Source organism: Ascaphus truei, chromosome 5 (genome assembly GCF_040206685.1).
Source record: "Ascaphus truei isolate aAscTru1 chromosome 5, aAscTru1.hap1, whole genome shotgun sequence".
NCBI classification, from domain to species: domain Eukaryota; kingdom Metazoa; phylum Chordata; class Amphibia; order Anura; family Ascaphidae; genus Ascaphus; species Ascaphus truei.
In genome coordinates, this window is record NC_134487.1 from 288,102,883 (window position 1) to 288,119,963 (window position 17,081).

Sequence of the window (17,081 nt, forward strand, 5' to 3'; positions counted from 1 at the left end):
TCCTAAATAATAACCTAAATCAATTTGGCAGATAATCACTTGGGGCAGTGGCTTTCAACCTTTTTTGTGTTGGGGAACCCCAGAATTCAATTGTGAAATTCTGGGGAACCCAACTCTCGGCCCGTCTCTCGCCCTCCACCCAGGCTCTCACCCCCTATCTCTGGCCACCCTCTCTCCCCCTTCACATTCTCCCCCTAACGAACGCTCCCTCTCCCCCACACTTTCTCCCTTTACACTCACTCTCCCTCTCTCTCTTCCATATACACACACACACACACTCCTCCACACACACACACACACACACTCCTCCACACACACACACACACACACACACACTCACCCTCTCTCACACACACCCCCCTCTCTCACACACACCCCCCCTCTCTCACACACACACTCTCCCTCACACTCTCTCTCCCCAATACAGACACGCACACACTCTCCCCGCTCCCCCGCATAGATATACACACACACACTCACTCTCTCCCCCACACAGACACACACACACACTCTCCCCCACATAGAAACACAGACACACACACACACACACTCTCTCTCCCCGACACACACAGACTTAGTTTACACTATGTATATTTATTTCCCCATTTATTGTTAGCCCAATGGGAGAAGCGCAGAGATTCACTTTCTGTTTTTTCACATATGTATGGGCAATGTTTTCGCCAGCAGCATACTCCTTACACGGAGAAGCACTGTGAATATATATATTTGTTTTACACAGACACACACTCTCTTTCTCCTCCGCACAGACACACACACTGTCTATATGAGGGAGCCGGCTCTCGTGCTGATGCTGCCTCCCTCTCTCTCCGATCAGCCGGAAGTTGACGGCAGAAGCAGGGAGAGGAAAGAGCAGTGATCGGGCGGCTGCTATTGTTGCTGATGCCGGCTCTCTGCTATGTGGGTGTGCCGCCGCGCTTCCGCTCCTGGGACGGCTTGGAGAGTTATCCCAGTTCACCCCCCTAGCTGCCGCAGAACCCCTGAGGGGTGGAACCCCGGTTGAAAACCACCGACTTAGGGGGTTATTCATTAAATTGCGATAGTGCTGATCAGGGCATATTGCAGTTTAATAAATAACACCGTTGATGACATTAGTATACCATTAAAGAACAATTTATTTCTGATAACATCCTTTGGAAGCTCTGTGCTGCCACATGGAGAAATAAACATCAGGAGTTGCCATGTGGACACTCTACTGCAGGCTGGGGCCTCCCGCATAAAAATGTGAATCAAAAACAGCATCATATGGAGCACACTTTTACATATGGGGAGAAATGCACCTTTAATGCACTAAAGTCAATGGCATCATTGCATATCAGCTTGAAATGCGTCGGCTAACGAACCTTGGCCACGTTGAAGGTAGTCTTAGTGCTGTTTCTCTCTGCTCCCTCTCATCCTTGTTGATGCAGGCTCCAGATGCTGGAAGCCATCTGTAAGCACTGGGAGGGCCCCATCAGCCTGGCTCTCTACCTCTCCGACGCGGAGGCACAGCAGTTCCTGCGCTACGCCCAAGGCTCGGAGGTGCTTCTGAACCGGCGAAACGTGGGCTATCACATCGTGTACAAGGAGGGCCAGTTCTACCCTGTCAACCTGCTAAGGAACGTGGCCATGAAACATGTCAGCACGCCATACATGTTCCTCTCCGACATCGACTTCCTGCCAATGTATGGACTCTACGAGAGCCTCAGGTACCTTTTGGGGGGCAACATATTGAGTGCAGCGAGCTCCATCAAGTTTGACCATGATGGCTCCGGAGACACGAGTGCTGTTAACATTCCTTGCAGTGTTTCTTTCATGGTCTCGTTTCCGGACCTCTCCAGAGATATCAGAGAGGTCCATGGTTCCCAGTCCTCGTACTACAGCATAGATCCAGGTGGTCCAAATTCCATCCTCAAGGGTGACCAACAGGCCAGGGTCTCTAAAGTTCCCCAACACGTAGCTAACCATCAACTTAGTTGTAATTATTTCTTTCATTAAGACGCCGTCTCCCCTAAAATACGTAGTGCAAATTAAAACAGCTAGACATTAGTTCTTCTGTCATTGTGGGGTACAGGAGTTTACACGCAAGCACTTCTCATGTCAGCCCCATAGCAATATTTTATATGCAAAGACGATTCTACCCAGCGGCGGATTTCCAAATTTGCCGCCCCTAAGCACTTGACTGTGTCTGCCGCCTCCTTGGTGCCGCCCTCCTGCACCTTTTAGAATCCCGGTGTCGAATGACGCCGCAACGTCACCAATGTGACGCTGCGACGTCACCAATGTGGCGTCGTACGGTGGAGCGTTGCCATGGAAACGCAACGCCACGACATCACGTCGTCCTGTTGCCATGGCAACGAGACGCCGTGTGACGTCACGGTGGGGGCGTCCGCCGCGTCATTTGACGCCGGGATTCCAAAGGAGCAGAAGGGCGGCAGATACAGGCAAGTACCTTCCCATTAGGTCAAAGAGGCCCGACAGCGCGGCAAAATTATGAGGCCTGAAATTTTTGCTGCCCCAAAATGTTGCCCCTTGGGCCCACGCGTAGGGGAAAATCTGACACCGATTTTACCAACAAAACCTGTGTGTTTCCGGGTTTCTTTGTACGTACAAATATACATAAAAGAGGTGTAGTGGAAAATCTCCCCATAAACTGCTGATCGTTTCTCAAATCAGCTGCTGGTCTTCAAGCTGCTATAATCTGAGCTTCAACCACTAGAGACAATCAATGCGTCGATCCAGTACTATGGGGGCCGCTAGGCCTAGTAGGTACCTAGGATGCCAGAACCTGATACTTCATGTTGTACTGACCTGTTTCTAACTTTTTTTTTTTTTTTGAGTTTTCACCCGATTATAATTTCACTGGCAGCAGCTGTTACCATGACATCCTCGTCTTCATGAGGTGTGCACGGGGTTGCCATTTTAAATTCCCACATTTTCACCAACGGTTATCTCCAGGATGAATGCACAGACGTAGCGAATGTTATTCGTGCTGCAGCAGAACGCTGGGGCTGACACGCTCATTTTACCTGCGCTAGCGTTCCAGCGTGCTTAGTAACGGCGGCTACATCTGTACACAGGGTGGGATCGCTCAAATCAGCAGCAAAAGGAATTTGCGTTGGTAAAAAGAAAAGAGACTTTTATTTTGAACGGCGAGAAGAGCGCATTTCTTTGCCCTTAGATCCTGCCTGTGAACGGCCCTGGAGGATTAGGGGGATCATTTATCCAGGCAGCAAAACGGGGGCAAAAATGCTGCATCATACATAGTTACTAACAAAGCTAATAGTTCCAGCACTCTCTGACTATAGGAAAAGTGGCAACAAGTGGGAAATACCAAATCAAATGAATATTTAATAAATGCACAAGTTAAATACAAGGAGCAAAGTGACACCAACACAATAGAACAAAACACACTAAAAAATAGAAAAAAACTGTGAAAATGTGGAAGTGAAGAAAAAAAGGGGGAGGGAGGGGTGATAAACAGGGGGGCAACGTTTCGGGGACAAGCCCATTCGATTCAATAAGGAGGCTTTTTTCTTGACAATTCAGTATTTGTAGCCTCTGCATATATCCATTGTTCTTAGGTTGCCCGTGCGGGTTAACCCCTTTGTTGCTGTAGGCCTCTCAGGCAGTAAAGGGCTGAATATTTCGCCCATACAGACTATCACGGTGATAAAAAGAGCAGCAATCTGTGGGAGTGAGTATCACTGTAGGAAGGCACAGGCACCCGGCACAAAGGAGCCAAATCAAACGCCTATTGTGTTAGGGGAACACACAAAGTCCTGAAACTTGCTGACGTAAAACATACAGAATATTGTCACTTATGCAAATGCCGGCTTTGTAATGTTGCATATTCATACACATAACTATAGACATATGCTAATTGCACATTTGCCGTACGCTTATCTCTCGTCACATCTCCGACAGCCCACGCTGATCTTTAGAACAAAGGGTGTCTGTTCTTCACCGCCTTTTGCATAACAAATTCCATTCTCCTTGTGACCATGGATTGATTTATTTCGCTGTAACTGATCCTGCCTTTATGTCCCATCCCCGTGTAAGGTGAGAAGAGAGCTGGAGAAGGAGGAGGCAAGGGGCATGTTTTGTTCTCCGGAAGGGCACAGCATTGCTTTTAACTACCTATAGAGTGAAAGCACTCAGCCAAGGGACATGTCCTGTGCCATTTTGAAGTTTGCTTAATCATTTCATAAATATGTATTAGCTTCTTAGGCCCACAAGTCAGAATCTGACATCACAGTAACCAATACCACCCAAAACACAATGGTCACGTCTTTGTTGGGGACTACGTGAAAATTAAATAGTGCGGTGATTCCAAAGCTGAATTATAAAGCAGTTCTAAGAACATTAACAGCGATCATTGTCAAGCCCAGCGAATTATATGTATATATTTAGTTATATAGCGCCTTCAATATACAGTATATAGCGCTTTACAGCAGCAACACACTGGGCATAATGGGAATAAGCACTTCAACATAAAAGTAGAAATTAGTCAAAGGAGTCCCTGTCCCGAAGAGCTTACAATCTAAGTGGTAACTAGAGAGAACTTAGGGGGTGTCCTGATAAATGTGTCTGCAAGGGGTCATGTTAAATGCACACGGGGTGTATAGTATCAGCCAACGGAGCTACCCAAATGCTTCGTTAAGCAGGTGTGTATTAAGAAAGGTCTTAAAAAGGTGGAGAGAGGGAGCTGGCAGGATATAGAGGGGAGGGCAATCCGGAGCTGTGGGGAAGTGAGTGTGAATATTTTCCCACTTTCTCTCAGCAGTACAAGTAATATGTAGCAAATGCTGGCAACTGTTTTTGCGACATTTGTGCATCTGCAGTCAGGTTTAGACTCCTGTAAGAAAAACTGGACCTCCGCCCATTGGAAAATCCGCCGCCCCATGGCACTTGGCTGAAGTGGCCGCCTCGTTGCTGCCGCCCCTCCCTCCTTCTGAACCGCAGCGGCAGACGTCACCAAACGTGACGTCGTCTGGCGTCACGTTGCCATGGTAACGTGGTGTCGTTATGTCATCTGGCGTTACCACGTCGCATTGCCATGGCAATGAGGCGCCGGGTGATGTCACGTTGGTGCCGTCCGCTGCGTCGTTCATTTGACGCTTCGGTTCAGAAGAAGGAGGGTGGCAGGTAAGGCTGCGCGTATAGTGCCAGCGACGCAACGTCACGGCAAAACAAATGTATTGCCGCCGTCGCTCACGCTTATAGTAGGCGCGACGTGATGGCTTGGTCGCGATCGCTGGAAGTCAAGTCAATTTGATTTTTCCAGCGACCGCAGCCTGCCGGCGATGGCACTATCAGCGCAGCCTAAGGAGGCAGCTGCAACAGCTAAGTCACTTTCCCATCAGTCCCGATAAGCCCGAGAGCGCTGCGAAAGTATATGTTGCTGCCCTAAGCCCGGGCCTAGTGGGAAATCCGCCACTGCCCATGCAGATACTGCTGCCAACTGCAACTCTCCAGCACCTTATGAACTTGCGCTAATATCTTCTCCCCAAAAGGTATAACCCACAATGTGTGCACTGGAGAATCCTGAATCACGGCTCTCCTGATAAGGTGAATGGGAGATTCTCCCAGGATGCATCAGTGACCGTGTTTCTCTGGTCGCGATATCCCTGGCTGGCCAACCTATTGCGCAGTCACACGTAAGAGAAGTGTAAGATGCGTGTGTGCTTAGTAACTGACTATCGCTAAATCCTGGTGTCATTTGAGAAAACACGTTTTACTATTTAGGGGGTGATGTACCCAAAGCAGATTTGGATTTGATTGAAATAACATTCATCTTCTGTCTCTGCGTCAATGTTTCAAGGTGTATGCTCCAGGTTTTGCGCTGCGCCTCAGCTTGGGATTTAGGGAGGGACAATTGGAGGAGTTGGCTGAGCAACAAAGAGTCAAATTGAAGATTTAAAAAGGGGTTACATTTCAACTGGACAGACCGGCGTTTCTCCTTGTGAATTTCCTACAGGACCGGAAGATTGGTCTGTAACCCATGTTTTTAGCTTATACAAGCAGTCCTCGGTTATCCAACGGAATCCGTGCTGGAAGTAGCGCTGGATAGTGAAACCGCTGTAAAGTGCGTCCCATGTTAATCAGTGGCGGTGAGCGTTGGATAACGCATTCCCGCGTAGAAAAATGGCCCTTACGGTTGCATTGTAAAGCGTTGGATATGCCATTCGTTGTACAGTGACACGTTGGATAACGGGGACTACCTGTATTTGGAGTGCCTTGCTTCTTCCCTGAGTGTGATAACTCCTTTGAAGCACAATACTGCCTGCTGACCCCTCTGTAGGACAAATGCTATTTTCCAAGTGAGGATGGCTCTTCAATTGGATGTATTCTTTCTTTACACTGGAGCGCCCTCAAGTGGTATTTGCAGTAAATTGCAAACCACTAGTACAGGCGTAGCCGGACTTAACGTGCACGTGGCCGCGGCTGAAACGCCAGAAAACCGAGGCGCTGGGGGAGGAGGCTGCTGGAACTGCGGCGGGGGGGGCTTCTTTTCAATGGGACCTCCCACAGCGTCAATCCTTCCGGGTACTCTTGCGGCCACGCAAACATTAAGTCCGACTACATCGGGAAGTGAGGGTGGGAGAGTTCAATCAATGTAAAGCAATGCTCCTCGAGGCTGGGCAAGGGTCGTCTCTTGGGACAGTTTGCATCTGCTGTACGTCAGATGTCTTCAACCTTCTTTGAGTTGAGACTAACACAATCTCAGGCCTAGGTTCACTAAACGGTGCTACGCTTTTATGAAGGTGTGCACAATGGGGGCATGCTAAAGCTTAGCACTCTATAGTGAATGGGGGCATCAGAACTGGCAGGTGCAAATGACGCAGAGAGCGAGAGATACAAAAATGCCTGAGCACTATAAGATTTTATGTATTAAGGCACGGTAATAATAGACTGGAATATTCTGAACCCTTTAGGTCTATGTTAGTTTGAGGCCAACTCCATTTCTCAAGGGTCACCAACAGGTCAGGTTTTCAGGATATCCATGCTTCAGCGCAAATGTCTCAGTCAAAGACTGAGCCACCTGTGCTGATGCATGGATATCCTGAAAACCTGCAAAAAAAAGAATGGAGAAAGCACACTGAGAAACAGTATAAATTTATGATATAAAATAGTCCCAGAAGTGGATTAAACAATACAATAGACACTAACAAACCATGTGAACTTACAGCTATCTAGTGAAAGAATGGTGGGAACCGGGAGATTCAGAAGTCAAGCCGTGGGCACAGATGATACAGGTCCGGACACGCGATGGTCCTGACGAAGCACGTAGGGCGAAACGCGTTGACGTCACGAGGGGCTGCGATGTGAGTGCCGATTGGTGGAGAGAGATACCGGTAGCAGGGAGGAAATTTCAGCCGACGGAGCATCGCTGGTCCGGACCTGTATCATCTGTGCCCCACGGCTTGACTTCTGAATCTTCCGGTTCCCACCATTCTTTCACTAGATAGTTGTGAGTTCACATTGTTTTATTGTTATTGTCTATTGTATTGTTTAGTCCATTTGTGGGACTATTTTATATCATAAATGTATTCTGCTTCTCAGTGGGCTTTCTCTGCTCTTTTTTTGTTTGTATCCCATTGTGAGCTCAGGTCAGGGGGCTCATACTACAGGAGATCGTGGACTTCTCCAAGCGGGTAGCAGCAACAGTCTAACTTTGCTTTTGGGACAGCACGAGTACGGACGTCCGTTATATCTAATCCTGAAAACCTGACCTGTTGGGGGCCATTGAGGAGTGGAGTTGGTCACCCCAGGTTTATATGAACGTCTTCACATACATACCCTGTCTGACCTACCATGTATTAATCTCTCCCCCCCTGTGCTCCATCTCGTCCCTTCAGGAAGTCGGTGGTACAGCTGGACCTGACTAACACCAAAAAGGCATTGATCATCCCGGCTTTTGAGACTCTGCGGTACCGACTGTCCTTCCCCAAGTCCAAAGCAGAGCTGCTGTCCATGCTGGATATGGGAACCCTGTTCACCTTCAGGTAGTGAAGTCCACATGTTAACCCCTTCACTGCCGCAGGGGGTCTTTACGCAGCACCCCGTACATGAATACGGGGTGTAATATTTATCTTGGCGTCCGTCGAGGTTCCTTGGTATCTGTTTATTATTTCGGGATAACGGGCGAGAGGAGTCACACAAAGCGAGGTCCGCATGGTCGCAGCAGAATCAGCGATACCTGCCATTAAAGTACATTTGATGACTCCCGGCCAATATGTCAAAGCAAATGTGGAGCAAAATGTAACCAAATGGCATAATTTTAATCTATTGACAATGTATCATGGTCTGTGCTCCAAGTTTTGCTCCGTGTGTGTCATCTTGGGATTTCGGGAGTGTCGCTAGGATGAGTTATGGGTGAGTTACATGACACACAGATTATAATGAGATCGGTCACATTCGGAGTCTCTGTGAGCCAGTTTATCTTATATTTGTATGTATGTAAATCTTTATTTATATAGCGCCATTAATGTGCGTAGCGCTTCACAGCAGTAATACACGTGACAATCACATAAATAACAAATAATACAAATAACACATAATGGGAAGAAGTGCTTCAGACATAAAAGTACCATTTGGGAAAAGCAGTCCCTGCTCCGAAGAGCTTACAATCTAATTGCTTTAAAATATCCGCCAGGTCCGAAGTGGTGTAAACTTTAAAGGGAAACAGCCCCACATGCTGGAAACTCTTTTACATTTGACATAAATGCAGAAAAATGGAGCTAAGCGACACAACAAACTTCTTCTTGCATTTCCTCCTGGTCTCCTGACAAAAATCGGCACCATATTCACCCCCAAAAAAAGGAAACCCATTGAAAACGATGGGAGTTTTTCATTTGATTAGTGATGATTAGTAATAAGCGAAGTTACTGATCGATCCGTTCTCCTGTTATCGATTGGCGAAGATTCGGCTCGGGGGTTCACTAAATGGCCGTCAGTGCAGCAGAAGAGGACCAAAGCTGCAAAGATCTGTGGGGAAGATCATGTGACCAGGCAGTCACTAGATACAATTGGTGCACTGCTAGAGAGAGAGAGAGAGAGAGCAGGGCTCAAAAAGGGGTATGCCAGAGCTTCCTGCTATTGTCAGACACGTGTGTCTGATGAATCCAGGAGAGAGTAACCTGCAGGCCTCGCAGTCCCCGAGCACGTGGCAGGCCTAGGAGGTCCTTCTGCTCTGAGATAGCAGGAAGCTGCACGGACTTCTCTGCAGAAGATCACACCTGGGTCAGAGCCACCCATGGACATTGCTATATTTGCTATACTGTACATACCTTTTTTCTGGAAGTGGACAACAAGTATTGAAGTACACTACTCCTATGATATATGATGTTTGGATTTGCTGGATATTTACCAGGACTATTTTTTGTTAAAACAATCAAATACATCTACATCCGAATTCTTTACATATTCAGTATTTGATGATTATGGACTATTTCTTTGTAGACTTTGATAGGACTTTTTAAACAAATCATTCTATTTTTTTTTTATGTTCCACTCCAGCTGAATTCTTTGGGACACTGTTTCACTGCCCTTTAATTGGGGTATTTTTAATATAGATTTTTTTCATCTTGCACTTTATTGTTGGTATATAGTTTTTGTTTCTATTTTGGGGGCTTTTTCTAGACGTAGGCCGCGCTTATAGTCCTTGCGGCGGCGATGCTGACGTCACGCTGCGGTCGCTGAAAAAATCAAATTGAAGTGACTTCCAGCAATCGCGACCAAGCTGTCGCTCCGTCGCGTTGCTACTACTATAAGCGCACGCGACGTGTTCAATACATTTGTTTTGACGCGACGTCGCCGGGACCATAAGCGTGGCCTTATTTAGGGCATATTGCCCAATAAATAATATAGTTTTTATCAAATGTATCAGCGTGCTGAGTGCTTCATTCTATTGCTAGAAAATATTTGATTTTGTCCCTCCATGATTAGGAGGAGGGACAGGGATGTGATGGCACCTTTCAGCGATTTGAAAGTAATTTCTAAAGTGGAAGAGCACTGCATGTCAGGAAATGGACATGCAATTTATATATATATATATATATATATATATATAGCAACTGTAAATATTCCTGTATATTCATCTGCATGTCTTAGACAGGTCTGCAACCCTGTCTTTTCAGGTTGCAGACCTGTCTAAGACATGCAGATGAATATACAGTAATATTTACAGTTGCTTTATGCTTTACTGTGGAGGGTTTTAGTCACTTTTTTTACCCACCATAACCTTAATAGTCGTGGTATATATATATATTTATCCTATATATATATATATATATATATATATATATATATATATATATATATATATATATATATATATATATATATATATATATATATATATATATATATATATATATATATATATATATATATATATATATATGTACTATGCTCCTTTTGCTATTGCTGTATGTGTGCTTATGTCCGTAATAAAAATCTTGCACTTTCCACGAATCCGGCAGGTACCACGTCTGGACGAAAGGACACGCTCCCACAAATTTTGCCAAATGGCGGACTGCGACCACACCGTACCGCGTGGAGTGGGAGGCGGATTTTGAGCCGTACGTGGTAGTCAGACGGGACTGCCCGGAGTACGACCGCAGGTTCGTGGGTTTCGGCTGGAACAAAGTCGCTCATATTATGGAGCTGGATGCGCAGGTAAGAACCCGTCACGTCAGACTATGCGTCATTAGTATCATTATATGGGCAGGCGCTAATAGTCTCTGCTCCATCTTTCATGGGCACATCTTACCTTATACTCGTATGATCACTGTAAATAACTTGTATTGATATTACTAGCAATAATTTAAATCTATTATCACTATAATGACCTGTAATTTATCACTATACGTATTCTAACTAGTATCACTAGCAATATCTGTAATCACTTTACTATCATTATGTATATGAGCTAACTCAGCATTATATCTATACCACTATTAGTACCAATATCAGCAATCTATCATCACTATCTGTAATCTAATATACATCACCATCAGCATTTAGGTCATTAACTTGCTATCTAATTCCACTTTATCACCGGTACTATCTGCAATGTAAATGTTATCACTAGCTCTCTTACTATCTGTAATTACATAGTTACATAGTAGATGAGGTTGAAAAAAGACATACGTCCATCAAGTTCAACCTATGCTAAATTTACACAATAGATACTTTACCCTATATCTATACTTATTGATCCAGAGGAAGGCAAACAAAAAAAAACAATGTTATATCATCCAATGATATCTCATAAGGGGAAAAATAAATTCCTTCCTGACTCCAAGAATTGGCAATCGGATTAATCCCTGGATCAACATTCTTCCCATGTATACTTATTTGGTATATCCCTGTATTCTTTTGCTTTCTTAAAAGATGTCCAACCTTTTTTTTTAACAAATCTATTGTATCTGCCATCACAGTCTCCATGGGTAATGAATTCCACCTTTTAAAATGCTTTTACTGTAAAGAACCCTTTCCTTTGTCACTGATGAAATCTCCTTTCCTCCAACCTTAAGGGATGCCCCGAGTCCTTTGTACTGCCCTTGGGATGAATAGTAAGGGATGCCCCGAGTCCTTTGTACTGCCCTTGGGATGAATACTTCATGATGAAAGCTCCTTGTACTGTCCCAGAATATATTTGTATATAGTTATTATCAGTGGTCGACAAATCACCAAAAAATCTACTCGCCACCTAGTACCACACGTGTGCTGCTTGGGCCAATAGGAGCTCGCCACGATGTTAAATCCACTCGCCCGGGGCGTGCAAATGCATAGGTTTGTCGAACACTGGTTATTATCATATCCCCTCTTAGACGCCTCTTTTCTAATGTAAACAAATCTACTACTACTACTTCTGTATTTCTTCTACCTTCTGTATTTTATACTCTGACTTCCCTTGTCTGCCTTCTTGCAGGAGTACGAGTTCACGGTGCTTCCCAACGCCTACATGATCCACATGCCGCACGCCCCAAGCTTCGACATCACCAAGTTCCGCTCCAACAAGCAATACCGCATCTGCCTGAAGACGCTGAAGGAGGAGTTTCAGCAGGACATGTCCCGGCGTTACGGTTTCACGGCACTCAAATACCTCACGGCTGAAAACAACAGCTAATGAGACAGGGGGGAGAGGGTATCACCGGGGCCTGGCGTGGGCACTGGACAGCATCATGGTAAAGGCCTTGAGGACAAGGTGCTCACCCATTGGCTGGAGTGTGCCATATTTGGGTGCCCTGGATCCTTTAAGAACTCCTTAGTTCTGTCCCTCCTCCCCCAGTACTATGATTTGAAAGCAAAGAGGCCACATGCATATGGTAAAGTATATATGGTGCACATGCACCAGGTGAAGGCAGGAATATAAGACTGCTTGCATCCTCTCCCCTGCTTTGATTGCTCTCATTGGAAGAAGCCCATACACAGCAGACTTGTCCAAAATAAGCCCAGACCTGCCACTCACTGGGAGACCTTCTCCCTCGTTTGAAGCACTTGTCACTCCGTAGACGTTAATGGAATTCCATCAGAGTCATCATTTAAAGTGCCATTTTATTACCAGGACCCTCTGGAATCTCACTCTTTTTGGGGGACCGGGACCGTTACACGTACATCACAAAGAAGCAGGTGGAACAGATGCTAAATGGAGCAAATTTGACCTAGAGGACCAAGATGTCTATGCCGTTATTTCACCCCAAAATTGTTATGGCTCATCAAATCACCAGGGTGACGTGTGTTAAATAGTCATACTGCTAGATCTTTAACTTAGCTGGGCTGAAGCAGAGTAATTGTGTGTGTGGTAGTTGGCCATCTCAGACCAAGTCTAACGCAGTATGACCTCACGAGCAGGAGATAGAGTAGAGTTGGGTGATATATTTCAACTAGGTGTTCGATTTGTCATGCTTCACGCAAAAAAAAATAAAAAACCTGAAAAACAGAATAGCGGTTTTGACCTTGTAAAGGATAACTAAAGGGCATTTCTTTCTATTTTTGTATTTTATTCATAGCTGTAAAAAAAAAAACGAACAAAAAAAACCAGACATGCCCAGTTATCCATCCAGTTGAGTTAAAACAAACTCATGTAGTTGAAGGAACAGCTGGATGGTCCAGCAGGAGAACCAGCCATCCTGACTGAGTGAACTTAACTCATTTGTTAAGTGTTGGTAATATTAATGGCACTGATCTCTGAACACTTGAAATACAGAAAGAATATTGAACTTGTTCATTTAAACCAGGCTCTCTCAACATGTGACACCAAGGTACGAAGGAGATCCATGATCACGGAGGCTGGATTTACAGCAGCATCGTACTGTAGGTTTGAAGGGAAAAGGTTTACCCCCCTTGAATATAAATATTGTGCACTATGTAATAATGTTGAGCATATCTATACACTGCCAATCACAGCATCTTCTTCTTCGTAGAAACGAGGACTCAAAGTAACTGAAATATTCAGAGCATCACAATATCTAGAAGACGTGTATGCGGCCCATAGTATGAAGAACAGGAGAATCATTTCCTACTGTTGGGCTTTTTCTGTTGGTTTGGATGAGTTTAGATGGCAATGTGAGCAGACAGTACTGTAGGTCAGCAGAACACATCGTAGACTGTTGGAAATGTATAGTCATGCACACCCTTGATTTATATTGCATCATGTTAATTTTTAGGGTGGGATCGCTAACATGCAACACTGCTTTGACCCTTACCAAGCGTGCAATGTGTGAGTTGTACCTCAACTCCAGCAGCAGAAGAGGCTAGTTTTAAGGGTGCAGCACCTACAGTATACAGTCACAACTTGCTCTAACAAAAGTATTATTTATGCTGCATATAGAGAGAGACAAAATAACTCCTCTTTTGAATACAAAAACTGGAATCATGTTTTTAAGCTGGACCAGGGGAGAGAACAAAGGTCATTTAGGTTACCCCGAAAATACCTTGAGATGATAAATACATGTGCAGAGCCGGAAGAGTCAAGACAATGGGATATCCCAGTACTTTTTACCATTCAGTATTAATTGTCATGTTTACAAAGAGGACAAAAAGTCTAATGCACTACCCCAGCCAACAGGCTGCTTGTTAACCAATAGAAGGCAAAACTTAAAGAAAAAATGTGTCCCTCTTCTCTTCCCGTACACTCCGTGATCGTTGATATGCTACTTTTAGATGATAATGGTTCCCCCTTATCATGTTAGAAGGAGCACATGTTTTTATATATAGAAATATATCAAAACAAATATATGCATTTTCCAAGCATTCCCCAAATTTCTCTTCCATTTACCTAATCATGTGTTCTTAGCATAAGCAAGAATAGAGATGGAAGAATTTTGCTTCAATTTTCAAATTCGCTGTGAAAATGTCATTTTTCGCATTTTTTGAATTTTTGCAAATTCTTTGGCGTTCAAAAATAAGCTGCCAGAAGGCATCTTAATTAAAACTGAATGCTTAAAAAAATTAGACCATTCGCAAGGAGAAAAATATGAAAACGCGAGACCAGTTTGCAAACACAATATTAGATAACTGAATATTTGCAAATTCTCCCACCTACCCCCCAAAAGAAACGATTATTGGAAACATATTTGCAATTTTTTCAACTTTCTTTCCAGTATTCAGGGGGGAGGGGGGTGGGTAGAAACCAAATGTTAACAAATTCTCCCAACTCTAACCAAGAATCACAGGTTTGGAGAGCGGGGTGAATAAAAATATATATATTTGTATGTTTCAGTTGCACGGATTATTGCTTTCATTTCACTTACAGGAATAAATACATTTTTGCCCTGAAGAGCTTATAATTACAATTTTGATCAGATGGGCCAAAACTTGTTTCCAAATGTTCCTCCTCTTGAAACCCACCGTGCGACCCCTTCTTCTGCCCTTGTTATCTCCTTGTTAGATGTGTAAATATCTTGCCATATCTATATATTTTTTTCTATTTTCTTACAACCGGATTACAATACTGTACACAAAATCAGACAGTTTGCCGCCAACGTATTTGTGATAGCCGAAAGACCGAGGTTTCATGGAAATGCACACTCCCGTGGAGTTTGCATTTTCTCTAGTTCAATGTGTGAATTTAAAATGTTCAGTTAGTTTAGTAAATTTGCTGAGAGAACACACACAGGGGTCTATAGTATCCACTAAGCATTGCAAATCACTCGTTTTATTGCACCTTAAGCATGAAAAATGGTTTTAGTCAAGCAAATTAATGCAAACACACGGAATGCGGTTGACGTACCAATGTACATGGATTGTACAAAAAAAATTGCCAGTTACAGGAACCTGTGCACATGTTTTGCACATCTCTACGCCTTAGTTAATGAACCATTTAACCCTATTCAAATACTCGCAACCTACGCTCCATTGATCTTCAGTCCTTGTAATCCAGCCTAAAATCTAAATTTTTTTTTTTTTTACTGCCACCCACCACTGAGCCAAACAGTCATGTCACAACTTACAACACTGTCCTTGCCTCCTCACTTGATCTGTGTGCTCCTCATGTACGCCGACACTCACGGCACTCCAACCAAGGGGTGCGCAAACTTTCTGTGCTGCCCCCCCCCCCACCCCCGCCTGCTCTCCCCCAGTGTCACGCCCCCCCTTACCTTTAAACTGGCGTCAAATGATGCCGTGTGGTCATGTGATGTCACGTCACATGACCCCGCGACATGATTTGATGCCACGTTGCCATAGCATCGCCCGAAGCCGGCTGAATGTAGGTAAGTGAGTTACAGAGGTCTTGCGCTGAAGAGTGTGGGGCCTCTGTAAACGCACCCCCCCCCCCAAAAAAAAATCTCGCGCCCCCCAGTTTGCACAACCCTGGCTAAATACACAGACATGTTTTCTGCGCTCTTGTACTCGTTCCGCTGAACGCCTCTTGAGGAAGTCACGCCCTCTGGCTGATTTCCTTCACTACAAATGTATTTTTTCTTGCTTTAACTCTGCTCTTTTTCTTGCCAAACAGTGTTACTTCACTTCTGTTATAAACAAGCATAAATCCAACCCACGCCACCTGTTTTCAACTACCATAACCTACTTGACCCTCTCCTCCAATAAGGCTTCCGATCAGCATACTCTACAGAAACCACACTTGCCAAAGGGGTGAGGTGCTACATGGATTGAACAGGGACCGTTAAATGATTTCCGGTGTGATACACTGTGCAAACATAAATATGGAATCTAGTGAGAAATCTAACTTCCTAACGCAGCTTTTCAAATTAACATCACAATCAATGGCACACAGGACACCAGTGCATGGTTTTCATGTAGGCCAATACACCACAACCCCCTCTTTCCTGAGATAAGGACAGTGAGACTTTATCTTACTGTGATCAATATGCACCCTCTAACTCGGGGGACCTCAAACAGTAGCTCCTGGTACATTGGTGGTCCTGAAACCATTAAAAAGTCTGGACTTCTCTCCTGCAAGTAGCTCTCTCATGTATTGACACACAAACATACATATACATACACACGGACATACATATACATACACACAAACATACATATACATACACACAGACATACATATACATACACACAGACATACATATACATACACACAGACATACATACACACAGACATACATATACATACACACAGACATACATATACATACAGTACACACAGACATACATATACATACACACAGACATACATATACATACACAGACATACATATACATACACAGACATACATATACATACACACAAACATACATATACATACACACAGACATACATATACATACACACAAACATACATATACATACACACAGACATACATATACATACACACAGACATACATATACATACACACAGACATACATACACACAGACATACATATACATACACACAGACATACATATACATACAGTACACACAGACATACATATACATACACACAGACATACATATACATACACACAGACATACATATACATACACACAAACATACATATACATACACACAGACATACATATACATACACACAGACATACATATACATACAGTACACACAGACATACATATACATACAGTACACACAGACATACATATACATACACACAGACA

At 44.1% G+C, this 17,081-nt stretch overlaps 1 protein-coding gene across 3 annotated transcripts in view; it reads left to right on the forward strand.

Moving 5' to 3' along the window:
* LARGE1 (LARGE xylosyl- and glucuronyltransferase 1) overlaps positions 1 to 14,720 on the forward strand; it is a 354,609-nt gene extending 339,889 nt beyond the window's left edge. For all 3 annotated transcript variants that reach the window (XM_075602524.1, XM_075602522.1, XM_075602523.1), the window contains 4 exons: positions 1,428 to 1,706; positions 7,860 to 8,006; positions 10,485 to 10,680; positions 11,939 to 14,720. In XM_075602524.1, the coding sequence (XP_075458639.1) occupies positions 1,428 to 1,706; positions 7,860 to 8,006; positions 10,485 to 10,680; positions 11,939 to 12,136 (820 nt within the window). In that variant the 3' untranslated portion in view covers positions 12,137 to 14,720. The remainder of the gene's footprint in view (positions 1 to 1,427; positions 1,707 to 7,859; positions 8,007 to 10,484; positions 10,681 to 11,938) is intronic.
* The last annotated feature ends 2,361 nt before the right edge of the window (positions 14,721 to 17,081 follow it).